The sequence below is a fragment of the Ornithorhynchus anatinus genome, chromosome 2, assembly GCF_004115215.2.
Source record: "Ornithorhynchus anatinus isolate Pmale09 chromosome 2, mOrnAna1.pri.v4, whole genome shotgun sequence".
Taxonomy (NCBI): domain Eukaryota; kingdom Metazoa; phylum Chordata; class Mammalia; order Monotremata; family Ornithorhynchidae; genus Ornithorhynchus; species Ornithorhynchus anatinus.
In genome coordinates, this window is record NC_041729.1 from 88,546,159 (window position 1) to 88,573,686 (window position 27,528).

At 40.7% G+C, this 27,528-nt stretch overlaps 1 protein-coding gene across 3 annotated transcripts in view; it reads right to left on the reverse strand.

The window, feature by feature from the left end:
• PEX7 (peroxisomal biogenesis factor 7) overlaps positions 1-27,528 on the reverse strand; it is an 84,626-nt gene that overhangs the window by 14,284 nt on the left and 42,814 nt on the right. For all 3 annotated transcript variants that reach the window (XM_029057938.2, XM_029057940.2, XM_029057939.2), the window contains 3 exons: positions 26,424-26,530; positions 22,132-22,245; positions 19,849-19,904 (listed from right to left, as the gene is read on the reverse strand). In XM_029057938.2, coding sequence (XP_028913771.1) covers positions 19,849-19,904; positions 22,132-22,245; positions 26,424-26,530 — 277 coding nt within the window. The remainder of the gene's footprint in view (positions 1-19,848; positions 19,905-22,131; positions 22,246-26,423; positions 26,531-27,528) is intronic.

The following is a 27,528-nucleotide window of genomic DNA, read 5'->3' on the forward strand; positions in this document are numbered from 1 at the left end:
CCTTTTAATAGCATCTTCACCATCTTGCTTAAAGGAACTAGATTTGCCACTTCCTGCCCAGGAACCTAAATCTTTTTCACTTGACTTCAAACCATGAAAGCAATGTGCTTTTAAAAGGAGAGAGACGGTAGATATATATAGAAAAATGGTAGCTACATAGAAAAATTTGTATGGTAAAGAAAAATTCACCCCCATAAAACTATCAGCCACAGAGAAAGAACTGTAGGTTTATCCATCAGTTTGAGAACACAGCAAACAGACAAAACCAACAGGCTTTGTTTGTTTAACCTGTCAGCATTATTTCTGTAATAAATGTGCAGAGATACTGGGAAGTTGTAAAGAGGGTTGTTGCTATGGCTTATCCTTTGTGTGAGTACCAGCACACATGCAACATAAAAAACTTGTTTTACAGATCACTGTTCTCTACAGACTATCATAAAGAGGGCTACTTTAACCCTGGAAATCTTGTCTGTTTGAATAGATTAAAACAACAAATTACAACCTTTCAGGAAAGTAATTATAATGATCTCCATTACCTTGGAAGAGTTCCTCCTTTGGGATCACGCCAAGACAGTAGGTTTTAAATTTGCTGGACATGGTTGGGATGTTTTTTAGCATTTGAAAATGTAAAATGATTCAGACCAATTTCTACTATGCCAGTGTATCTATGTTATTTACAAAATAATGGAAGGATAATCCCCACATTTTAACAAATAATTCAGCAGACCTATGTAGAATGCCCTAAATTTGCTGAAGTTTCTAAACACAAAACACTAGATTTTGCCAGTGAATTATAATAGCCTAAGAAAATTTACCTTCTTGAATGCAACACAAAAACAAGTAAGCAGAAAGAGCCTAAAGCAAACCCAATGATATATATTAAGCGTTTACTGAAAGCAGAACATTACACTAACTGCTTGGGAGAGTATAATACAACAGAGTTGGAAAGACCCTGCCCACAAAGAGCTCCCAGAATATAAAGGGGATGCAGCGATGCATTGGATCCCAAGGAAGATTTGAACAATAGGAAAATTATATACCAAATTTCCAGAGGTTCATGGATAGCTCAAAGTTGTATAAAAATATTATCAGGAATCACAGTATGACAATTAGCTATGGGAAGCATTTCAAAATGTTGCCAGTATTATTTAGCCATAATACCTGACTCAAACATTCTACCTTCATAAAACAAACATTGAGAGAAAATGTTCAAATTGATAAAAGGATCTAATAAATCTTCAGATATATCAAGTAAAGGACAAAGAAAGAAATGCTTTTTGGTTGATCTACTTAATTCCTCTAATTCTAAAAATTGTGATTATGATATTTAGGATAAATCCCATTGAAGCTCAACCCTGTATTATCTCAAGGTAGAGAATATAAAGCAACTAAATAACTGAAGTCTACACTACTATCAAAATTTTCAAGCCTACACTGGACGTGTACAAACAGGCAAGTTTTTGTTACTCAAAATGAACAACATATTTTTCATTTTATTGATTATAGTCTAAAACCTGTGATGAGTGTGAATTCTACTAAAAACAGAAACGAAAGAAGATTTACTTGAGACTTCTAAATATCAACATTGAATGCATTTGAATATGTAATGCTAGTTCAGATGATGTAATTTAGCAATATCTTACATTCACAGTCATTAAAGTTAGCATTAAAAAAATAGTGCTCTTGACTTAGAAGAATGTAGAATACTTAAGGACTGTGGTTAGTCCTTTTTTCTGAAAAGAAACTTTTATAGTAAGATTTGCATTTGCACTTATGCCTGATAAATCCATAGTGCAATTTCTAGGTTATAGCTGTCCCCAAATTTAAGACTATTTTTTATCATTTATGTTGCTTCAAAAGAAGCAATAATTTAAATCAAGCCTACTGTATAAATCAGATAGGCATAATTTTCAATAAAAATCACCACAAATACAGTGTCATCATCCTACTCTTCATGAAACATTAAATCATGAAAGGATTGCTCCATACATGTCTCCCATATCCTAAAATCTTACCAATTGTTGCCCATCTCCTTCCACATCAGGCAAAGACACCTTACCACTCTTTACCACTTACCAAGCACAAAGGTAATTACAAACAGAGTAATCAAAAGAAATAACTTAATTTACATTGAAAAGGTACATATAAATAAGAGCAGAAAAAGGTTTGAGTAAGTACATATGTGCTTGAGATGGATGATGTATTTATAATAATAATAATGTTGGCATTTGTTAAGCGCTTACTATGCGCACAGCACTGGTCTAAGCGCTGGGGTAGATACAGGGTAATCAGGTTGTCCCACGCAAGGCTCACAGTTAATCCCCATTTTACAGATGAGGTAACTGAGGCACAGAGATGTTAAGTGACTTGTCCACAGTCACACAGCTGACAAGTGGCAGAGCCGGGAGTCGAACCCATGACCTCTGACTCCCATGCCCGGACTCTTTCCACTTAGCCACGTTGTTTATGTGATTTGGGATGCTAGGAATTAATCAGGGAAGGTATGCTGAAGGAGGAGGTGGGCTTCCAGGAAGGCTTTGAGTAGAGGGAAGGCTGCTGTAATAATAACAATAATAATGATAACTGTGGTATTTGTTAACGGCTTATTACGTGCCAGGAACTGTTCTAAGCACTGGGGTAGATACAAGATAATCAGGTTGGACCCAATCCCTGTCCCACATGGGGCTCACAGTCTTAATTCCCATTTTACAGATGAGGGAACTGGGGCAAGAGAAGTTCAGTGACTTGCCCAAGGTCACACAGACTACTGGCAGAGTCAGGATTAGAACCCAGGTCCTTCTGACACCCAGGCCTGCACTCTATCCATTAGGCCATGCTGTCGTCTGTTAGATTTGGGGTTCGAGGGAACACCGAGCCGAGGAGAACGACGTGGGTGAGGACTGAGAGGTGGGAGAGTGAAGCGTGAAGTGCAACTAGAAGGCTAATTTAGTAGGAGCCAATGAATAGAACTCAGGATAGGCAGCCACATAATTGTTATGGCCTGACAATGGCACCCAACAATGACTGTTCATGGAAAATAAATGACTTGATCATTGCTCCAGGGCTAAGATATTCAATTCAAACGGGAAGCAAAGACGTATACAAAGTAATAATGACCCATTTTCTTAATTGGGTTGCTCTCTGCATTAACGGACTGCAGCTCTGTCACTAACCAAATACACAAAATAATAATAATGATGGTTTTAAAGTGTAATTTACTTTGTGCCAAACCCGGTACTAAGTAGTGGTTATACAAGATAATCAGGTAGAACACAGTCCCCGTCCCACAGAGGACTCACAGTCTAGAGGGAGGGAGAAAAGCTTTTTGCCCCCATTTTGCAGATGAGAAAAGTGATGCACAGAGAAGGGAAGTGACTTGATCAAGGTAACCCAAAAGGCAAGTGGAGAAGTTGAAGCTAGAACTCGGGTCGCTAGACTGTGACTTCACCGTGGGCAGGAATGTGTCTGTTGTTATACTCAACTCTCCCAAATGCTTAGTACAGTGCTTTGTACACAGTAAGCACTCAATAAATATGACTGAAGAAGAAGAAGCGTCTCTTGACTCCTAATTCCATTCTCTTTCTCTAGGTCATTGTTCCACCTTATGATAGTAAAATGATCATGTGATAATATATCTGTAATTTTATTTATTTGTATTGATGCCAATCTTCACCACTCTAGACTGTGAACTTGTTGTGGGCTGGGAATGTCACTGTTTATATTATTGCATTCTACTTTCCAAGCACTTAGTACAGTGCTCTGCACAAAGTAAGCACTCAATAAATATGATGGAATGAATGAATAATAATAGTGATTACTATTAAAATGAAGAACATAACTAACTCTTCATATAGCAAATTCAGAAATTTTACAGAAGTTTTTGGTGCCTCGCTGCAATACGGTTTGGACAGCCTAAACCAGCAACAGTGAAGTTCAGTTAATAGATCAGTTCAGGAACTAGAATAGTTCTGCAGCAGTTGAGACCCAGCCACATCTCTCCTCAACTTCATTTTCATGATCAATCAGGAAGGATGGAGAGAGTAGGGAGAGATGGAGAAGTTCCCCAACCAATTCCGTCCTAGCTCTTTAATGATAAAGGAAATAACTGGGAACAATTTCTTGGCACTCTTTCATGTGCAGTTCATAAAGTGGAATGTGTTTCTGTGACTGCCTCCCTCTCTAGACGATAACTCGTTATGGGCAGGGAATATTTCATCTAATTATACTGTATTGTACTCTCCCAAGTGCTTAGAATAGTGCTCTCTGCACATAGTAAGTGCTCAATGAATATGAGAGATTGATTGATCACAACTGTAACTGCTGAGCAAAGGCAGACTGTGGAATTTGCCAATCTTAGCTCTCTCCACAGAACCACTTAAATTCCTCTGGGAGCCACTCCTCCACTGCTTATCCACTCACTTCACATGGGATCAGTAAAGAGCCAATTATCCAACCATTTGTGGCCAAAATTCCCAGATGGTTGAAAGTGAGGACTGGCAAACCAAATGGGAGTTGGCTGGCTCACACAAGGACTTTGTAATTTTCCTAATTTGGAAGGTCTTTTGGGCCCACAGGTGCTGGGACTTAGATGGTGTCTTTTGGATCATAGGGATCAGGCTGTTCTTAAGACTTTCCTATAATCCCTTCTCCCGGGTTGCCCTCTTTCTTCAGGATCAGCACAAACCTGCCTCTGTCAAGGAGGTCCAGTGAATTTCTGGAGACCTGGTCACCGGGTGCAGCTTCCAGAAGCAAGGTTTGGTGTCAACCTCCCTGACGTGGGAGGAGGCAGTCTAGAATGCTGCTGTTGCCCTTTCTCCCCCTACTAGCTTTCCTGTGGAAAAAGATGATGAATGCTACCTTATCCCATGAAACATAAGGTAAGTGCCTGGATTTCTTCAGAGGAAGGGACGGGGGGAGACGGGAGGTTGAGGGAATGGCATCTGGAGCTCTCTCACTCCAAATGTAGTTATTTCTCCCTGAGGCTGCTTTATGGATCCCAATGCCCTGGTGAACACTAAGGTTTTCACTGCTGGAAAGGTTACCTTTTGGGGTGGGAGCACTGCAAGAGAAAGTTATACCTGGAATGGAAGACTTAATGGGCCACTATAAAGAAATATTGAGGAAATGAAATAAAAGATTAGACTGTTAATCATGTTTATTGTAATTTCCATCCAGTCATGCTTTGTTGGGGATGGTAAACTCAGGATTTAAAAAAATTGTTACCTTGTGATATTTCTTAGGATGTGAGCTGCTGGTGGTCTTGTAGAATGAGGAGAAGCTACATTTCCACTGCCCTTTTAGGGAGACTTTTAACTATTTGAAATATGTTTTTAAAACATTTGAAACTTGCTAGGATATTAACTTTCTCCCACAGGGTATTTAACATTAGTGGACTGGGAAGGAGATATTGAGGAGCAGTATGGCCTAATGGATAGAGCACTGGCCTGGGAATCAGAAGTCCTGTTTTCTTATCCCAGCTCTGGCACTTGCCTGCTGTGTGACCTTGGGCAAGTCACTTCATTTCTCTGTGACTCAATTATTTCATCTGTAAAATGGGGATTAAGACTGTAAGCTCCATGTGGAATGTGGACAGTGGTGTTTCACTTGTACCTACCCCAGTGCTTAGAACAATGCCTGGTACATAATGCTTAATAAATACCACTGGGAAAAAAAAAAGATGGTACTTAGGTTGGGGATCTGGCCCACTGCCATCCCACAAGAATCTCTCTCTCCATTCCTTTGTGCCCTGGACAGCACTGAACCTGTGGATTATATCTATCCTAGCACTTAGTACAGTGCTTGGTACATAGGTAGCACTTAGCAAATTCATTCAATTGTATTAAGTGCTTACTGAGTGTAGAACACTGTAGTAAGCACTGGGGAAAGAAAAGTTCAATGAACAGTGACAATCCCTTCCCACAGATCCTACTATTATTATTTTTCCTGAACTACTTTGTGCCTAATTAATTTTGTACTTATTAACTCTTTTCAAGGAGTGTGAGTTTTTTCATTCTTTTGTGGTCTGGTCTGTTTTTTATCTCAATTGTTTTCAAGGCTAGGCCAGAAGACTCTCTGGGTTTAACTTGCAACTCTGAAAAACCTTAAAATGGAAGAATGATCAGCTACTGACTGTTCACAGAACATAAAATCAATTTAGAAAGATTCCTGCTCTATTGACAAGGATCAAAGATTTAATTTGAGGGTATTGATCACTGAAATCCAGTAACCACAAATGCTATATGAAACACTTTAAGGCTGAACATAATCCATCTGCCTAGGTTTCTTCATAAAAAAATCATTTAACTTTAATCACAATTAACTAGAATCAGCGGTTTGGAAATTCAGGCTTCATTTCACTACCACAAATATTATGCCCCCAAAATCACACAGAAACCTAAATGGTATTCTTTAATGAATTGAAGAAAGCCATTAGGCTGGGGTAAGGCCAATTTTTAAAAGTATGAAAAGTTGCAGCCGAGAATGAATTGTGCCCCCTTCTATAGATATCAACCCTGCAAAATCGTTCAAGCAAAAGCAAACATTGGCACAAGGTGTGTAAGAATTTTGGTCAGCAAAGAGGAATGTGGCTAGGGATATTTAATATTAGAATTGTTGGAAATATGAGACACACACACACACAGAAAAAGCAAGTGAAGGGGGTGACACTGTAGGGGGACTAAAGATTAAATGTGTTGTGGATGTTGAACACCTTGACCAACTCTACATGGGGACAACCAAAGCTTGACTGAGAGAGAATATTTTGAACCCAAGTATTCTTAAAAGCACTAGCACAAACACAATTAGCCTTGATTCAATCCGAGGGGTGATTTGCAACATTCTTTTTGTCTTGATTTTCTCGGAACTGGCTGAAAGTTATGTGGTTAAGGACACTGATTCTTGGTTGTGAGATGGTATTTGCAGAAGTCCCCTTATGGTTGGCTCAGGAGCCTGCCTAACTAGCAGCTGCCACCTGGGAAAGTTGAGGACTTTGGACTGCTCCCTTCACTCTACTGTTAGCTGACTGAGGCTGTCCAGAGGGGCAGTAAGCTGGGAGATAAGGATGGGAATTGCAAATTCCCAAAATACGCTTTACCAATCAGACGGATAAGCAGTCACCATGAACTGAACTATGTTGGTATTTGTTGGTATTTGTTAAGCGCTTACTATGTGCCGAGCACTGTTCTAAGCACTGGGGTAGACATAGGGGAATCAGGTTGTCCCACGTGGGGCTCACAGTTTTCATTCCCATTTTCCAGATGAGGGAACTGAGGCATAGACAAGTTAAGTGACTTGTCCACAGTCACACAGCCAACAAGTGGCAGAGCTGGGATTCGAACTCATGAGCCCTGACTCCAAAGCCCATGCTCTTACCACTGAGCACGCTGCTGCTGCTGAACTCTGTGGTTGGGTTGGTGACTGGGATTTTTGGCTCTACAAGTCTGCCTCCTGTTCACAGACTTCTCGTCTTGCAAATTCTCTCTTGGCACCAAGTGTCAGATTTGCCTAGCATAGGTTTGTTTCCAAACTGGATTCATTTCTGCTAGAAAATTCTTCTGTATGAACACAGCCATTTAGAGGATGTACTTCATGTGGAATTTTAGCAGCACTGTTCCACAATAATGAGGAATACTGTTCCCAGTTAGAATGAAGAAATTAGCCCCATGTTACTATTATGAAAATAATTGATAAGAAAAGCAACATGTGGTTTGGGATCTTACCTTACTCATCTACTAAAAAACAACCTGCACACTCTGCTCCCTCTAGCACCAAACTACTTACTCTTTGTACCCTCCATCTTGTCTATCCTGCCGCTGGCCCCTCCCTACATCCTCCCTCTGGCATGGAATTCCCTCCCCACTCATATTTGACAGATAATCACTCTTCCCACCATCCAAGCCCTCCTAAATTCACATCTCCAAGAGGTCTTCCCTGACTAAGCTCCTATTCCCTTCCCTCCCCTCAGCATCACCTCTGAGCTTGGATCTGAACCCTTTAAGGCATTTGAAATTCACTCCACCCTCAGCCCCACAGCATTTATGTACATATCCTTACTCTGTATTGGTAATTTAATGTCTGCCTCCCCCTTTAGCTTGAATGATCCTTTTGGGCAGGAATAGTGTCTACCGATTTGTCGTACTTTCTCAAGCGCTTAATACAGTACTCTGCACAAAGTGAGCACTCAGTGAATACCACTGATAGTTCTCAAAGTGAGCATATGCATCAAAAATGCCTTTGACACTGCTTGAGGCAGCAGGTTTCTTCTGGTATGAGAGGGGAACCGCTGCTGATGACGGTGAATCACTTCCACTCGACACCAAGTTTCTCTTTCCTCCCCTTTTTAATGGCTTCAGGAGGGGTGAGACATGTCTTACTGATAAGGTTGGGTAAAACAGGCAAAGGGTCACTTTCCCTGCCTGCCTCTGGGTGTAAAATGTAAAGTTCAGGGTGGATAGCTGGCTGCCCACTGAACTGGACTCAGGAATCCTAAATCTGACCTGGCCAAATCTAAACTAGGCAAGTGCAGAAAGAAGTAATGTCTTTGAAACAATGACCAGTCGGTTAGTCAATTGTATTTGAGTGCTTACTGTGCACACAGCATTGTACTAAGCGCTTGGGAGGGTACAATATAACAATAGGCACTCCTTGCCCACAGTGAGTTTACTGTCTAGAGGGGGGAGACAAACATGAATATAAATGAATAAATTACAGATAGCAATATAAGTGCTGTGGGGCTGGGAGGCGGGATGATTAAAGGGAGCAAGTTCGGGTGACTCAGAAAGTTGTGGGAGAAGAGGAAAGGAGGGCTTAGTCAGGGAAGGTCTCTTTGAGGAGATGGGTCTTCAATAAGGCTTTAAGAGGGAGAGAGTAATTATCAGTCAGATAAGAGGAGGGAGGGCTTTCGAGGCCAGAGGTAGGACGTGGGCAAGAAGTCAGTGGCAAGATAGATGAGATGGAGGTACAGCGAGAAGGCTAGCATTAGAGGAGTGAGGTGTGCAGGCTGGGTTGACCACTACTGGCTGCTTGACTGCGCATCTTGGGATTTTCTAGCCCTCACACCTGCCCGCCTTCAGCCAACTCCCACAAACTACCAATCTGGAAATCCATGTGATAATCCCCAGGCTGGCTGGCAGTGGGCTATAGGAAGCAGTATAGCAGCTATTGATTGGGAAGATTTCTGGACCAATCATGAGACCTATATTGTACTCGCTGCTCTCCCTGCCTCCAACTTCTCTCTCCTCTCTTCAATCCATACCTCATGCTGCTGCAAGCAACGGTTTCCTGAAGCATTGCTTGGCACACATGTCAGTGCTCCTCCAAGCCCTCCAATGTCACCCCGAGTCCCTCTATATCTAGAAAAGAATTCTCAATACTGGCTGCAAGGCTCTCTGCAAATTCACCCCACCGAACACATTTACTCTCTTAACCCACTACTTCCCCTGTTGTCCTTCTTCTCAAACTAACCTTCTAACTGTACCTCACTACTGACTCTCCTGCCTCTTTCTCCCTCCCCGGCTTAGAACAACCTCCCCTTAAAAATCCAGTGGACCACAATCATCATACTCAAAGCCCACTTAAAAACCATCTTAACCAACAATACTTCCCTGATTAATGGCCTCAGCACCTCTCATCAATTAAAACCTCAGATGTCTCTAGCACTTATATACCTACTTACAGTAGGTAGGATCATAAGTATATGTTCATCTAATTGTAAATTTGGATTATTCTTTTTGTAAATACTTTTATGCCTGCTTTCCCATTAGAGGGTTAGCTCTTTAGGGTAGTGGAAGTTAAGTGCTTACCATGTGCCAAGTTGTACACTAAGCCTTGGGGTAGAGACACAGGTTGGACTCAGTATGATCTCTCCTCAAGATCACAGTCTAAGTAGGTAGAATGGGTATTTAACCCCTATTTTTAAGATGAGGAAACTGAGACAAAGAGGAATCTCGTGACTTTCTCAAACACAGCAGAAGTTAAATAAAAGAGCTGGGATTAGATCCCAGATCCTCTGACTCCCAGGCCCATGTTCTCTTCTCTCAGACCATGCTGCTTTCTGATGCTCCCCACTACTTCCCATTGTTCTGTGGCAGAGAATGGGTCCATTTATTTTGTATTTCTCAAATGCTTAGTAGCGTGCATATCGCCCAGTGGGAGCTCAATCCTATGAGCACCCAAACGTACATCTAAAAATTCAGTTCAAAGGACAAGACTTCTGGACAAAATAATATGGAAAAAAAAGCAGGATGCAAATCCCCCTTCTGTCTGACAACAAGACCAAAAACATACAGGTTGGAGATTTTTTTTTTTTCTGGATTTCAGAGGCCAGTATTCCTTTGATTAGGACAGTTGAAAGATGGATAAATCTGAATCTAAGAAGATAATTAAAAATTACAGTATTTAAACAAAAAAGATCATTTTTTAAAATCACACTTCATTTAAAGAAACACAGAGGAAGTTACTTTTTAAAAGTAAGGCAAGATGATCACAAGCAGTACTTCCTGAGGACTGTGTGGGACAAGTCCTGGACTAAGGGTTTGGCATCACCTGGAATCAACTAAATTCATGCTCAGTGAGACATAATGTGAAAACTGTACCAGCATAACCAGATATGCACAATGGAAATTAAAAATAGAGACAAAAAACTCTATCACAAGACCTACACACTGTGAGCTGAAACAAATTAATATAACACAGAATTCAAAGCAGTGACCTGCATTAAATAAAGCCACAGCTCAGGATTCCATGAGGCCTTTGGAGTTTTTCAGCACGCCTCCTATTCTCACTGGAACACATTTAAACAAATAATTTGTATTGTTGTTAAAGAAAATTTAAATATAAATGGCTATGAAAATCTTCCATGACTCTAAAGCTCTTAAAAATTCACTTTTACAAGTTTAGCTCCTATTAGTACACAAGCTTGCACTATATGCAGAAAATCAATTTTATGATATGTAACTTAAAAGTTAAATGATGTAGAACTAATTTGCTGTCTATGGAAAAATCTATTTAATTTACTTGAACATAAATTGTGTATATTTAAAGATGTCAAATCTAAAACATTACGATGTATAATGTAAGCCATATGTTGAACTATCTGAAATCACTTTGTTAAACACATGAATATTTTGTAGACCGATAGGAAGAAAAGAATGAGGGGAAACATTAGCTCACCTCATGAGCCACATCATTCAGTTAAGTCAACTAAGTCCTGCCTGTTCTTCCTCTACTATATTTCTTGGATCCACTCCTTTTTGTACCCTTACAATACCTATCCTGTACTCACCTTATTACCCTCCTTACTGATGTCCCAGGTTAAATCTATTTTACCTTGACCTGCACATATTATCTCTTTAAAAACAATAGAGCTCATCACTTCCTCCTCAAATAGCACCAGTTTGTCCCTGGTGCTTCTCATATCGGGAGTCAGAGGTCATGGGTTTGTACCTCGACTCTGCCCCTTGTCAGCTGTGTGACTGTGGGCAAGTCACTTCACTTCTTGGTGCCTCAATTCCCTCATCTGTAAAATGGGGATTAAGACTGTGAGCCTCACGTGGGACAACCTAGTTCCCCTGTATCTACCCCAGCACTTAGAACAGTGCTCTACATGTAGTAAGCGCTTAACAAATACCAACATTATTATATCAAAAATGCAAAAAAAACCCCTCCAGATCAATTTCATGGCTCTCACTGGCTAGATCATTCTTACCTACTCTGCTTTTTTCTCCTACTACACTTCATCACTACTCCCTCCCAGATCTAAACTGTCTCTCATTCTAGACTCAAATCACCAACTCTCTCTCTGTTTGTGCCTTTTCCCCTGTCAGGGACTGTTACTCTACTTGTCTTCACAAATCCCATCTCTCCTTTCTTTCACAACCCTCTACAAAGTCCCCTCTACAAGGGAGCAATTCTGCTTCCTAATAGTCATTAGAAGAGAAGAAAAATTACAAGACACAAATTTAATTTTACTAAAAAAAATATACTTTCAATCTTAACCTCCTTACCTAGTTTTGAGTAATTGACACAGAACTCTAGGAAGGGACTCATTTCTAGATTGGGTGAGTCAGCCATTCACCCACATTTCCATTTCTTCTTTTTTAATTGGATTTATTTTTGTGGGAAAGAGAGGCAAAGAAAATACCTGCTGCAGACTCTTCTGTGCAAGCATAAGAATCACATTCAACTGTACCAGAGGAGGGCTAAACAATATTTTAAAATTGTCAAGCGCCAAATCAAGGGAACTAGAAGAGTGTGAAAATATAAGATATGGGAATGGGATTTAAGGGAATAGTTCACTTTAGGTATTCAAGTTAGATCATTTTAACTTTGCTACTTCGTTTCCAAATGGCAGGCACATTCTTATGACAAAGACCACTTTTGTGTGGAAGCATGTCAGGTGCATACAGATATTTCCAACTACATCCCCATACGTGGATAGGGTTTTACCGTCAGTGTCATCTTCAAATACAAAGGACCAAGGCGAACGATCTATGGACAATCTCGTTTAGACTGTGAGCCCGTTACTGGGCAGGGATTGTCTCTATCTCTTGCTGAATTGTACATTCCAAGCGCTTAGTACAGTGCTCTGCACATAGTAAGTGCTCAATAAATACGATTGAATGAATGACACAATACAGTCAATGCGAACTAGTAAGAACCACTTCCTAAAAGGCAGTATATGCCTTGTTTCTCTCTCTACCTACCAGCCTGCACTGCTTCACTCCTCTCAGGCCAACACTGTCTTGTTCTCAAATCTTTTGGTTGCTGATTTCCTGGTCACGGACTCCCTTCTGCCTGGAACTCCCAATCCCTTCAAAATTGGCAGACTACTACTCTCCCCATCTCCAAACTCCTCCTGAAATCACATCACCACCAGGAGGACTTCCGTGATGAATTTCTCTTCTTCCCCAACCTATGTCCCCCACTACAGCAATCCAAGCTTTTGGGTACTCACCTCTTGAGAGCAGGGATCATATCTACTAACCTTATTGTACCCTCTCAAGCATTTAATACAATGTTCTGAACAGAGAAAGTGTTCAGTTAGTACTACTGATTGATTGTGGAGCACATAACTGGGGAAACAGAAAACCTAAGTCCCAATTCTGGTACTGCCCTGCTGGGTGACTTCTGACAAGTCACCTAACCTCTCTCTGGTCCCCTACATTAAGGGGACATTTCTGATGATAAAAAGAGATAATTGATGTGGATGTGCTTTGGAAAAAGGAAAGCACTAGGAAAAAATGGTTCCTGTTAGTCTAAGAAACTGTATCAAAGAATGAGATAGCAATCGATTTGAGCACTTACTGTATGCAGAGCACTGTACTAAATGCTTGGAAGAGTGTAATACTACAGAATTGGTATTCATTCATTCAATAGTATTTATTGAGCGCTTACTATGTGCACAGCACTGTACTAAGCGCTTGGGATGAACAAGTCAGCAACAGATAGAGACAGTCCCTGCCGTTTGACGGGCTTACAGTCTAATCGGGGGAGACGAACAGACAAGAACAATGGCACTAAACAGCGTCAAGGGGAAGAACATCTTGTAAAAACAATGGCAACTAAATAGAATCAAGGCGATGTACAATTCATTAACAAAATAAATAGGGTAACGAAAATATATACAGTTGAGCGGACAAGTACAGTGCTGTGGGGATGGGAAGGGAGAGGTGGAGGAGCAGAGGGAAAAGGGGAAAGTGAGGCTTTAGCTGCGGAGAGGTAAAGGGGGGATGGCAGAGGGAGTAGAGGGGGAAGAGGAGCTCAGTCTGGGAACGCCTCTTGGAGGAGGTGATTTTTAAGTAAGGTTTTGAAGAGGGAAAGAGAATCAGTTTGGCGGAGGTGAGGAGGGAGGGCGTTCCAGGACCGCGGGAGGACGCGACCCAGGGGTCGACGGCGGGATAGGCGAGACCGAGGGACGGTGAGGAGGTGGGCGGCGGAGGAGCGGAGCGTGCGGGGTGGGCGGTAGAAAGAGAGAAGGGAGGAGAGGTAGGAAGGGGCAAGGTGATGGAGAGCCTTGAAGCCTAGAGTGAGGAGTTTTTGTTTGGAGCGGAGGTCGATAGGCAACCACTGGAGTTGTTTAAGAAGGGGAGTGACATGCCCAGATCGTTTCTGCAGGAAGATGAGCCGGGCAGCGGAGTGAAGAAAAGACCGGAGCGGGGCGAGAGAGGAGGAAGGGAGGTCAGAGAGAAGGCTGACACAGTAGTCTAGCCGGGATATAACGAGAGCCCATAATAGTAAGGTAGCCGTTTGGGTGGAGAGGAAAGGGCGGATCTTGGCGATATTGTAGAGGTGAAACCGGCAGGTCTTGGTAACGGAATTGGTAGACATGAACCCTGCCTGCAAATGAGCTTAAAGTCCAGTCGGGGTGGGGGCAGACATTAAAATAAAGTATAGGAAGGGGAAATGGCAGAGGTATAAGGATATGTTGTGGGGATGGGTTGGGGTGGTGACCAATGGGTTTAAAAGTGATGTGGAAATGGGGTAGGGTGAGTAACAAAGCATTTTAAGGTGTAGTCAGTCAATCGTATTTATTGAGCATTTATTGTATGCTCAATACATATTTGAGCAATACAATACATTTATTGTATACTCCCCACAAGCTTAGTGGGGAGGCAACACAGAAAGGAGGATGGGTAGGTGGAAAAATGAGTGTTTTAATAAAATAAGGTGTCGGAGGAGATGTGAAGTCTTTGAAGGTGGGGAGATTGATCATCCATTGGATATGAAGGGGGAAGGAGTTTCATGCCAGAGGCAGGATGTGGGCAAAGGGTCCACGGTGCGTTACAGTGAGTCGGTTGGCATGGGGAGCGAGTGTGTGGGCTGGGCTGTAATAGGAAATTCAATAGTATTTGAGCACTTACTATGTGAAGAGTACTGTACTAAGCATTTGGAATGTACAATTTGGCAACAGATAGAGACAATCTCTGCCCACTGATGGGCTTACAGTCTAATCGGGGATAATGTTGGTATTTGTTCTGAGCCACTGTTCTCAGCGCTGGGGTAGATACAGGGTATTCAGGTTGTCCCACATGAGGCTCACAGTTAATCCCCATTTTACAGATGAGGTTACTGAGGCCCAGAGAGGTTAAGTGATTTGCCCACAGTCACACAGCTGACAGGTGGCAGAGCTGGGATTTGAACCCATGACCTCTGACTCTCAAGCCTGGGCTCTTTCCACTGAGCCACGCTGCTTTCAGCAAGTGAAGATAGGAGGGGGGAAGGTGATTGGCTTAAAGCCAATGGTGACAAGTTTCTGTTTACGGAGGTGGATGGGCACTAAATTGCACTTTAGTACACTTCTTGCACTAAACCTCTGGGAAGAAGCAAAGATCATGGGGAAATGTGGGTAGCACCTATAGAGGTTCTAATGAGCTTTGGAGGAATACTTAAGGGCGGAAGGGAGATGACCAGTTCCAACTGTCTTGGGAGGTCCAGGGAGAGCTCCATTTCAAAGCTGATCAGGTGCCTAGAAACTGCCCTGCTAAACCTCCTCTGAACCAGCAGCTGCAGGCCAGAAGAGGTAGGTCAGGGCCTTCCTTTGAAGGTTCAAAGCCTGAACCTTTCTGATGGCTCCAAGCATTCCTAAAGTGGTCCAAGGTCTCAGGAATGTGCTGGTCAGTGAAGTCCAGTGGCCAAATTTTGTCTAGCCAGGAAAATTGCTGTACTTCTCCTTTTAGCCTGCTCAACAGCTTTCTGTTTTTGCACCTTGGATGATTTGAAAGACATATCTTGACAAGATTCCAACAATGGAATGCTTAGGAATTAAATCTTGTAGGAAGCCAACGGAGAGGCAGTGTGGTTTGACTGACAACACATTAGATAGGGAGTTAGGGGAAAGACATCATATTAAAATACCAGGTGGTCTCATCCTTTGTAACAAATTATACGTGCCACGTTTTAAAAACAGTACATAAATAATTTAATACCTATAGGTGAATGAAAATAAATTTTTCTTTTGGAGTTTATTCAGTGATTGAAGAATTCTAGTGATACTTTTCAAAAAGCTCTGGAGTGCTTGATAATTGAATGCTGCTTGGTTTTTAGGTTTGCATCTCTTATTTAGTGAACTGAATGAGGTATTCTGTAGGTGAAGTAATTATCTCCTATTTGGATATGCGGACAAATTAAAGCTTTTAAAAACATAATGGGAGAAAAGCAAAATATAATACAACAAATATCTGTGATGCAGCTTTCATTTGAAATGTCTCAAAAATATTCTGAAAAAACTAACAGAAATGAAATAGAGAAGAAATTTTACCGCAGAAGGAAATGAGAAGCAGTGAGGCCTCATAGAGCTTGTGCCTGGGAGTCAGAGAACCTGGGTTCTAGGTCCTCTGACTCCCAGGCACGAGCTCTATGAGGCCTCACTGCTTCTCATTTCCTTCTGCGGTAAAATTTCTTCTCTATTTCATTTCTGGCTCTATCTGACCTTGGGCAAGTCACTTTGCATCAGTTACCTCATCTGTAAAATGGGAATTAACACTGACAGATACTAAGCACTTAACAAATATCCAAAAAAAAATTCCAGTAGGAATGTGGGGGTAACCTGAGTTGGTAAAAATTTTACAAAAACTGTGGGTTAGAAATGAAAAAAGTATTTGTAGGGGAAACTTTGATCTTCAAACATGTCCTTGCTTTTCCCTTTTCTGGCATTAGCAAACTCTTCAATATAATCAGACAAATTATTCAGGGAAAAAAATTAAGAGGCCAGGAGTGAGGGAGAAGGGGAGATCTTTCTTCAAACTTCTACAAAGAATTAGACGGAATTCACAAAGAACAGTAAATCTAACTATATATATACTATTAGAGAAGGAGATTAGCAAATAACTTTAGGCATACTGGAAAAAAAACACTTGCACATATTATGTTGATGTTTTTTGTCTTTAACTGGTCCTATTAATAATTGTTGTTTGGCTCAAAGATGACACTGGTGGTGATAGACTGCACCCAAGAATGTGAGTGTCTTTCAGAGAGACTTTCAGGCATATGCATACTTTGTCCATGACATTTTCTGGCCTTCTGCCAATTTGGTGAGGATTCCTCAGGCAAACAAGAGGGGGAAAGACAACTATCCTACTCCCTTATTTTATACATACTCTCCTTCCTCACCCCACACCAAGGATTTTTCTCCTTAGTAATTCATTTACATTGAATTTGGGAGGAGGATGTGACAGTTAATGGCTAGAGAACAGATTTGAAAGTTTAAGTGCAAACATTTATCTCTGTACCACATTAACTTACTGTGGAATTTTGGGAAAGTTCTGATCTTGGGCTTTAGTTATTCATAAATTTTATGTGGAGAAAATAATATTTACCTACATTGGAGGGACTTGGGTGAGGGTAAAACTGGAATCCTGAGATGAAAGATACTATTAGAAGCCAAAAGTATTATTGATCCCAAAATAGTCAAAAACAGTGTTCAAATATTTCTAAAGATTACAATAGATAATGTTGTTTTGTCTTGACCATTGGGCTATCGATTTATCCAAAATGTACTAAACAGCACTGTGATATAGGAAGTACGGATGTGTTCAGGAAGTACAGAATTCCATCTTGATTTAGTTGAGTGAGTAGCAACAGCAAAGTAACTCACGTACCTATCATGTGAAAAGATAGTTCAAAATACCCTGCTGAGAAATTAATTTGACAGGCAGTTCTTGTCCAGTGAATTAGCTTAACTAATAAGTGAAGCTACCCAGGAAATAAAAATTCATTTTAAAATTCTGTGTTCTTTCTTTCAAAATTTAAGGAGCATTTTAAGTATACAGGTAAACTGCACTTGCAGAAGGAAGTTGAAAAGACTGGGAAAACAGGCAAACTAATGATGACCAGGGAAAGATGTGGCATTTTAAGGAAAGATCTTAAAGACTGCTGTTACTAAGTAACAAGAAATGCCAGGCTGGATTCTTTACTATTTACTTTGACAGACCTGACTTTGCTTTAAGCATTCATTCAGACAAGGTTTTAGGGAATGAGGTTTTGTATTGAAATACTTGGTTCCAATTAAGAAATTTGTAAATATATGACATGGAATGAAGGTATGGTAAAGGAATTCACACTGGCACCTGTAGGTAGATTGTAATTACCAAACTGCACTGTTTGAGACTGCAGGAGTGTCAGAATGATCCTGTCCTGAAGCTGGGCTGGCAGCTGGCACAGTTTCTGCCGAATAAACCAAGTAAGAACACATATCTCACCACAAGACATTGGGCTCCATTCTATTAGTATCATATTTTAGACAGAAATAAAGTTAAGTAATTTCTGTCAGGCCAGATGCTGACTCAACAGATGGAGGTTAGGCTGTAGTTCCTCCTGTACTTGGAAGATTAGGGAGCTTGGCAGGAACAGCAGGAAATGGTTGCCAAGAGAGCTTCCTTCTATTGTGCATGGGAAAGGAGATTAATTAATGGAAATTAAAATAAAAAATAAAACCCCTCAAACCCCCAAAGTTTTCAAAAGTAACCTGTCATCCCTGTTAAGAATTCATCTAATGAATGTGCCAGTTGAAATTTCTATTTGAAGGCAGTAAATACCCACAGAGCATTGTTGGAGGCCAAGTTTTATATCCTAAAAATGGAAAAATACAAATATAAAGTTCTTAAAAGTTGTATATCTATATGTTCAAAAGAGTGCTCTAGCTGCAGCTTTCTAGGTGGAACAGAGATTGGTCTGGGTGAAAGAGAGGCCACTTAAAGACAGAAGGCTGAACCTTCAACTTCTTGATGCAAGAGAATAACCAAAATGACCCAATAAAAAGAAGGGATGCGAAAAATTTGTCCAAACAAGGCTCTGGGACTAGGGCCTAATCCAAATTAGACAATATAAGATAACACCTGCTAGCAAATGCAACATTCATTCCTTTCTCTAAATTCAGCTGCTAAAACATCTCACCAACTGAAATTACAGAAACAAACTCCCTTTTTAAACACAAGAAAAACACTGATATCCTGACACATTAAACTTGAACCCCATCATCACCTTATCTTTCAACTCCAAGTGCTTCTATGAAACTCCAACAACTTTTAAAGAATCACCTTTCAAGCTACTAAACATCTTTGTGAGATAGGGAGGGAAGCAGATACTGTTCCTATTTACTGATAGAGCAGGAATGTTAGAGAGAGATCCTCTGAGAATGAGGATCTGGAGCAACAGATATGTTTGTTCCCGCAAAGGTGAGCTGTCAAAGCCTATTCTTTTCCCTGTAATGGTTCTGGGAATGGGAATATTGATTTGAGACAGGACCAATTTAAAACTGACAGTGGTTTTTAAATAGCCCAGAAACTAGTCTGCAGAGTTATCTTCCACACTTTTCTCTCCCCTCCACTGTTCCATATAAACTTGCCTTTTTATTTCCTTGGATCACACCCTTTTCTCAGGCTTCCACCCTTGAAAGTGACAGATCTCCTGAGGTTCTCACATAACTAACTCCGGTGTCAGGGATTTGCTTTGGCAATCTTCTTTTCTCAAGAGTCTTATTGCTGATTCAAATATAAATGTAATTTGACAACCAGAATTTTCTTGTTAAAGAATCGAACAACAACAACAAAAAATTGTGATCCAAGCCCTAACTAGCAACTATGGAAAAATGTAACTAGAAGCAGTTGTCAAGAAATGTGTCTTTCAAACTGAGTTTTAAGGCTAACCTTTAGCAGCAAGTAAAAAAAATATTCATTTTCAGCTGGACCAAGAAAGCTGGAAAAATGTGGCATTAATCCTAATAGCAAACACACTTGCCCTGGAAGGATATTTTCCTACAGGCATGATAAATAGGCACGGTCCCTGAGGTAATACACAATTAAAAATACAAATGCCACTTAATATGGGTTATTGATGTAATAAAACCTACCGTACCTTACAGTAAAATCATAGGAACAAGAGGCCAACAAAGAAGCGTGAAATGGCGAAAACTGCAAGAAAAACAAAATGTGCATTTACCTAATGAGAAAACTCTGGGTATATGATTCACACGATGACAAATAAGGGTTAATTTAACTGTCAAGATGGGATCACAAAATGTCACACTACTTTGTTGGGAAAAAATTGAAGCTATAGAGTAACAACAGTGGTTTTAGCCATGTGAGATTAGTTGCATGATAGCATTTGGTCTCATTAGAGCAGTGTCCATCAGTACTACCACATATTGAAATTTTGTCACAGTTTACACTTCAAATTCTGCTTCTAAGAATCTTGTAACTTAAACAATAAGCCTGACTTTGAGTGGAAAGCCAGTGTGGATTATAAACGAAGTCAAAGGCTTTCTTATAAAAAACCAAGGCAGCCAGGTGACTTTTTTTCCCATTTCAGCTCAAGAAAATCTTCCCAAATTTTGGCCACTCTGCCAATTTAAGAATTACATTTTAAACAAAATTTGGCTAACTATATTAGATGCTAAAAAAACCTTTAACCAAGCCAACTTGAAATATGGGGCTAGCACAAATATAGTACAAATTCTCAAATTTTTTTTTACAACATTGATATTCATTCCAAGCGCTTAGTACAGTGCTCTGCACATAGTAAGCGCTCAATAAATACTATTGAATGAATGAATAAGTGAAGTATAGAAAATATTTCTAAGCAAGGATCAACTGCCTTTTGTATATATTTATCATAAAGAATTGAATTAAATGGGGAAAATCATGAATTCAATGGACTTTGTCTCATGCACTAAACTTTTCAAAATATCCTTATTTAATTCAATTACCAAACTAATTGGTTTAGTTAGGAAGATTATTGATACTACATCTTCCTTTAGGATAAGGTAAGCACTTTCCCTTAGTTATCAGGCTCCCTTTTTCCCCCCCTGCATTTAAGTGCAATTACCTCTGATATGAAGCATGACACCTATTGATCAACTCTCTGCAAAATACCTAACAGATATAAGAAACAGGATAGAGCTTTTCTTATAGTAATACAAGCCCTTTGGGCATTAAGCTATCAAATGAAGACAAAAGCAAAGGGACTTTTAAATAGGCAGAACTTAATTACTGAAGTGGAAATTAGGTCAACGAACCCAGCCCTTGCCAAACATGACATAGTCTTTCAAATGATGGCAAACACCGGGCCTTCTGAAGAGAGTATATAGAGGGCTGGAAGTCAGAAGACCTGGGTTCTATTCCCAGCTCAGCCTCTGGCCAGCTTAATCTATCTAGGCCTCAGTTTTTTAAATCTAAAATGGTGATAAAACAGATTGTGAGCTCTGTGTAGGGCTAGGGACTGATCTGATGGTCCTGAATTTACCTCAGCGTTTAGCACCTAGTAAGTGCAAAATAAATTACACCAAAAAAAAGTGAACTGCACTATGGCACTTTAGTAGATGTTTGTTGCCCGGCATGATTTTGGTTACTGTGGAGGTGCAATTAACCACAGCAAAGCCGGTCTCGAGCCCCACAAATCAGGAGCTATTAAATTATGGAGCCCTGCAGGTGTTTCTGGGTCCCTCAGGCCACCCCAGGGATGCAGGACAGTCAGTCAATTGTATTTATTGAGTTTTTACTGTGTGCTGGGCACTGCACTGTAACACTTAGTACAGTGCCTGGAACATAGCACTTACCATAATTATTTTTACTGGGCACTTGGGAGAATATGGTATAACAATGTAACAGACACATTCCCTGCCACAACGAGGTCTGGGGTAGCCCCCAGGACTTGCAACTACCAATCTTGATGGAGTAAACTCCTGATCTGGGGTAATCCTGGGCAGTTGGGACTCGGCTCCAAAAAGATGGAGGGAAGAGGAAGGAGGCGGTTCTATCTACACATAACTCATATCCGTGGATATCACTTTGATGAAGAGGGGCTGGGCTGGATCCAAGTGGAAAGCCTCTAAGCCCCTCTTCGTCTTGAATCCCCTTAAGACTACCTGAGGAAATCCAGAGCCACCTGGCTATTTGAGGGTTCAGATTCTGTTGACCAGTCATTTAATTTTAGCTGCTAGATCACCAACTATAGGTATCTTGTTAGTCAATACTGGTCAATAAAGGGCTTTGGCAGTGCACAGATTTGCTCACGTTGAAGTCCCACCTTGTGGAAAAACATATATATTACACTTGTGCTTGCCCCAGTTACATATGAATTTAAAATCTGTCTTAAAACAAGATGGAGAGAGAGAGAGAGGGAGAAGGAAAATCAACTTACTTTTACCCTTCGGATAGCATACGAATGGCCGAGAAGCTCGAAAACAGGTTGTCGAACATTCCTCAAGTCCCAACCTTTCAAGCTACAGTCAACAGCACCTGTTACCAGCAAGTTCTGGTAATGGATTTAAGAAAACAAAGAATTTACCATACTGATAGCCAGAGGCTTCATTAGTGCTAGGAAAATTTATTCTGGTGTCAGGTAATAAATGAGGTTATGAAAACATAGTTATCTCTTTGAAGCTTTATTTCAAAGGTGTCTGCCAAAAACTATTTGAATTACTATGACTGATGTTTTTTAAATGCTGACATTTAAAAAATAACTGAGGTTAACTTTAAGCTTACACTGACTTCTACGGTCAGCATCATGATATACTGAAGGTCAGTGCAAATCTAAAGGGAAAATAAATCTTAAATAGAAGTCAACATAAGGGATTCTGTATATGAAACAATACTATTCTGCTTTACTAGAAGGCAATTAAGATGCAACTAGAATTATGGTTTGCCTTTTTGGCATCATAAAGCATAATTATAATATTTAAGGGCTTACAATGTGCCAGGCATTGTAATAATAACTGTGGTATTTGGTAAGTGCTTACTATGTGCCAGGCACTGTACTAAGCATTGGGGTGGATACAAGGATATTGGGTTGGACACAATCCCTATCCCACATGAGCTCACAGTCTTAATTCCCATTTTTTACAGATGAGGTAACTGAGGCAGAAAGAAGTGAGGTGAATTGCCTAAGATCACAGAGCACCCAAGTGGCAGAGCTGGGATGAGAACCCAAGACCTTTTGACTCTATGCTATGCTTAATCCACTATGCCAGACCTGTGCTTTATCCACTAAGTCACGCTGCTTCTCTGAGTGCTGGGATGGATACAGTCCATGTTCCCCATGGAGTCTTTAACCCCATTTTATAGATGAGGTAACTGAGACACAGAAGTGAAATGACTTGCCCAAGGTCACAGAGCAGACAAGTAACAGACGGGGTTAGAATCAAGGTCCTTTGGACTCTGAGGCCTATGTCCTTCCTATCCACTAGGCCATGCTGCTTCTCAAGCATCAAACATACAAATCAGAACAAGGGCTGGATTTAAGAAAGGATCCCATTTTTCTTTAAATAGTTTTTTTGATATTCTTATATTTAATTTGTCTTAAATTTAATTTAGCTGTTAACGGAAGCACAACAAAACAAATCTGAACCCTTAAGAACAACATGTAAAATGCAAAGGGTGCAAACAAAATTTTACTAGTGTTTTTAATTTTTAAAAGATTACACTTATTTTTGACTCTAGTCATCAATATCAAGTAAAAATGAGGATTCAGGTGTTGGGCATTTTAGAAAAATCGACTTGTGAATTATGCAGTCATATTCCCACTAAAAAATATTTTATAGTTTGATTTGCAGGTACTATCTATGGTATTTGTTAAACACTTATCAAGTACCAAGCACTTTACTAAGAATTGGGGTAAATGCAAGATAATCATGTCCCACATGGGGCTGACAGAATAAGCAGGAAGGAGAATAGGTACTGAATCCCTATTTTGCAGATGAGGGACTTGAGGCACAGAGAATTAAAGTAACTTCCCAAGGCCACCCAGCAGGTATGTGGTGGAGCTGGGATTGGAACCCAGGTCCTCTGACTTGAAGGCCCGTGCTCTTTCCACTAGACCATACTGTTTCTACAAAATAGTCTTTTTCCAAACTCAATTTCAAGGTTTTGAAAATTTATTCATGCTGTCAGATGTTTAAACTGCTCTCTGCAGAGTTAAAAGTGTGCATTTTTAGATTTTGCTATTGGATTTTTATAATTCCAATTTCAGGCTAAGGATGCTGTGTTCACAACTGACTCAATTTTTTCTATCCTTGATTGACAATCTGAAATGGTCTGGCATCCAGCTTGGACAAAAAGAGGTTGTCTGACGCTTTCCATAGATTTTACAAGTATCCGATGCTTCCAAAATGGCAAGTTGAACCTATAAGTGTAATAAGGAGTGGATGAAATAGAATATTCAAAAAACTAATGGGCTGACAAATTAAAAATGAGAGGCTGGCAAGGCCTACCAAGTTATTAGCTGATTAACCATCTGGCTGGAAAGTTAAAAAGAAATAAAAGAAATGATGGATGTAAACTTAGAGGAAAAGGAACAAGAGAGAAAAGAATGTCTTTTACAATACGCTAATAGCTATTTTCCAGTCCAGGCTGCACACAGCAGAGGAAGGAGGAATCAGGGTAATCAGAAAAGCAAGTTGGAAAAGGCAACTCAGCAGTGGCAGGAGGGAAGATTGGAAGCTTGCAAGTGAGCAAAGTGGGAAAGGAGTTGGCACCAGGTGAGAGTATCAGTAAGGACAGGGTTGAGCCACTGAGAATGAAAAGCAGAGTAAAAGCACTGGAGCAGGGATGGGGATGAGAACCAGTGGGGGGAAAAAGCCAAATTAGGGCAAGTGTAAATGGATGGGAAGGAAGGAGAGAAATCTAGGACTTTAGGATTCTCGTAAAACATTTTCCAGCTGTCATTTAAATTGGGAATTAATGCCCACCCACTCCCTCCCCCCTCCGCCAAAAATATAAAACAAAATCTGTGCTACTGAATTTGAGAATTTCTATTTCTAATCTATATAGCACTGACTGCTCTTTAATACATTAACTTTACACCATTCATTCATTCAATCGTATTGAGTGCACTGTACTAAACTCTGGGAATGTACAATTTGGTAACAGAGACGATCCCTGCCAAACAACGGGCTCACAGTCTAGAAGGGCGCAGACAGACAACAAAACAAGCAGTGGCAACAATAACATCAAATAAATAGAATTATAGATATATACACATCATTAATAAAACAGAATAATAAATATGTACATATATGTAGAAGTGTGGGGAGGGGGTTGAGAAGAGGGAAGGGAGTAGGGGTGAAGGGGAAAAGGAGCAGAGGCAAAGGGGGGCTCAGTCTGGAAAGGCCTCCTGGAGGAGATGAGCTTTCAGTATGGCTTTGAAGGAGGGGAGTGAGCTAGTTTGGTGGATGTGAAGAGGGGAGGGCATTCCAGGCCAGAGGTAGGATGTGAGCTAGGGATGGACAGCAGGACGGGCGAGAATGAGGCACAGAGAGGAGGTTAGCACCAGAGGAGCGGAGTGTGCGGGCTGGGCTGTAGAAGGAGAGAAGAGAGGTGAGGTGGAAGGGGGCAAGGTGATGGAGAGCTTTGAAGCCAATAGTGAGGAGTTTTGCGTCATATGAAAGTTGATAGGTAACCACTGGAGATTTTTGAAGGGGATGGGGGGGTAAGATGCCCAGAGCGTTTCTGTAGAAAGATAATCCAGGCAGCAGAGTGAAGTATAGACTGAAGTGGGGAGACACAGGAGGTTGGGAGATTGGAAAGGAGGCTGATGAAGTAATCCAGTCAGGATATGAGGAGTGATTGTACTAATGTGGTAGCGGTTTGGATGAAGAGGACAGGGTGGATCTTGATGTTGTGAAGGTGAGCCTGCAGGTTTTGGTGACGGACTGGATGGGTGAGGTGAATGAGAGAGCAGAGTCAAGGATGACACCAAGGTTGAGGGCTTGTGTGATGGGAAGGATGGTAGTGTCATCCACAGTGACGGGAAAGTTGACATAAAAGGACAGGGTTTGGAAGGGAAGATAAGGAGCTCAATCTTGGACATGTTGAGTTTTAGGTGCTGGGAGAACATCCAGGTGGAGATGTCCTCAAGGCAGAAGGAGATACAAGCCTGGAGGGAGGGGGAGAGAGAACAGGGGAGATGTAAATTTGGGTGTAATTGACGTAGAGATGACAGTTGAAGCCGTGGAAGCGAATGAGTTCACCAAGGGAGTGAATATAGAGTATGTCCTATGTGTACATCCACTGGACACTAAAATAATCTAACCATTTCCCCTAAACTTGGGATGTAGTGCAGCTTCATGTACACAGCAAGAGCTAGGGGGTCAAGGCAACTAGGTTCAAATTCCGGCTCTGCCACTTACATGCTGTGTGACCTTGGACCAATCACTTATCCTCTCTGTGTCCCAGTTTCCTCATCAGTAAAATGGGGAGCAAATAATTGTTCTCCCTCTCTCTTAGATTATGAGCCCTGTGTAGGAAAGGAACTGTCTGATCTACCAATATTGCATCTATACAGTGTTTCAGTACACTACTTGCTATTTTATAGGTGCTTTACAGATACCACAATTACCATTATTATTATTATCATTAACTCAAGATAAAATAAAACATTTTACCACTGAAGAAAGGAAGCTAATTTAGAAGCTGGATGGTTTCAGGCATAAATACCTCATTGTATTTGCACCAATCACAGGTCAAAATTTCTGCTTGATGAGCTGGGATCACAATTTTCACTCTTGCCGCCTTCACATCCCAAACCCTTAGAGTCTGATCCCCTGAAAAAGAAGATTTTGAGTTGATCACTCTTCACTGCAATAAACTGCTCAAGGTTCATTACAACGCAATTCATTCGAGGGCTTCTTTTTGATAATGATTAGAATTTAAGACTAGTGTCAGGCACTGAACTAAATTGATTGGTCTAGAAATGACACATTCATCTCTTGTAATTCTTATGAACAACCCCACATGGGGCTCACAACTTTAACCCCCATTTTACAGATAACTGAGGCACAGAGAAGTGGAAGTGACTTGACCAAGGTCACATAGCGGACAAATGGCAGAGCCAGGAACAGAATCCAGGTTCTCTGATTTCCAGGCCTGTGCTCTTTCCACTAGGCATGCTGCTTCTCAATACTTTTCCATATTACTTAAAATTGTCCCTAACTACATTGTTAGTTTCTTTAATTGTTCATAAGAATTACAAGAGATAATTGTCATTTTTAGACCAATCAACTAGTCACCTGTGTACACACCACTGTTCTAAACGAGAAGGGGAATATCTCAAAATCAGTATACCTGATCCTTTGATATTGACCTTCACAGAGCCATATTACTTAAAATTGTCCCTAACTACATTGTTAGTTTCTTTAATTGTTCATAAGAATTACAAGAGATGAATGTGTCATTTTTAGACCAATGAACTAGGCACCTGTGTACACACCACCACTGTACTAAACGAGAGGGGGAATATAACAAAATGAGTATACCTGATCCTTTGCTACTGACCTTCCTAGAGCCTGCTGATAGACTCTCCTATCTAGGCCTTAAATGTTATATCAACCTGGGTTCTGTTCCTGTCTCTGCCATTTGTCTATGTGACCTTGGGCAAGTCACTTTCATTTCTCTGTGCCTCAGTTATCTGTAAAATGGGGATTAAAGTTGTGAGCCCCATGTGGGATTGTTCATAAGAATTACAAGAGACGAATGTGTCATTTCTAGCCCCTGGAGGAAATGTGATTTCAGTAGGGTCTTGAGGTGGGGACAGCTTAGTCTA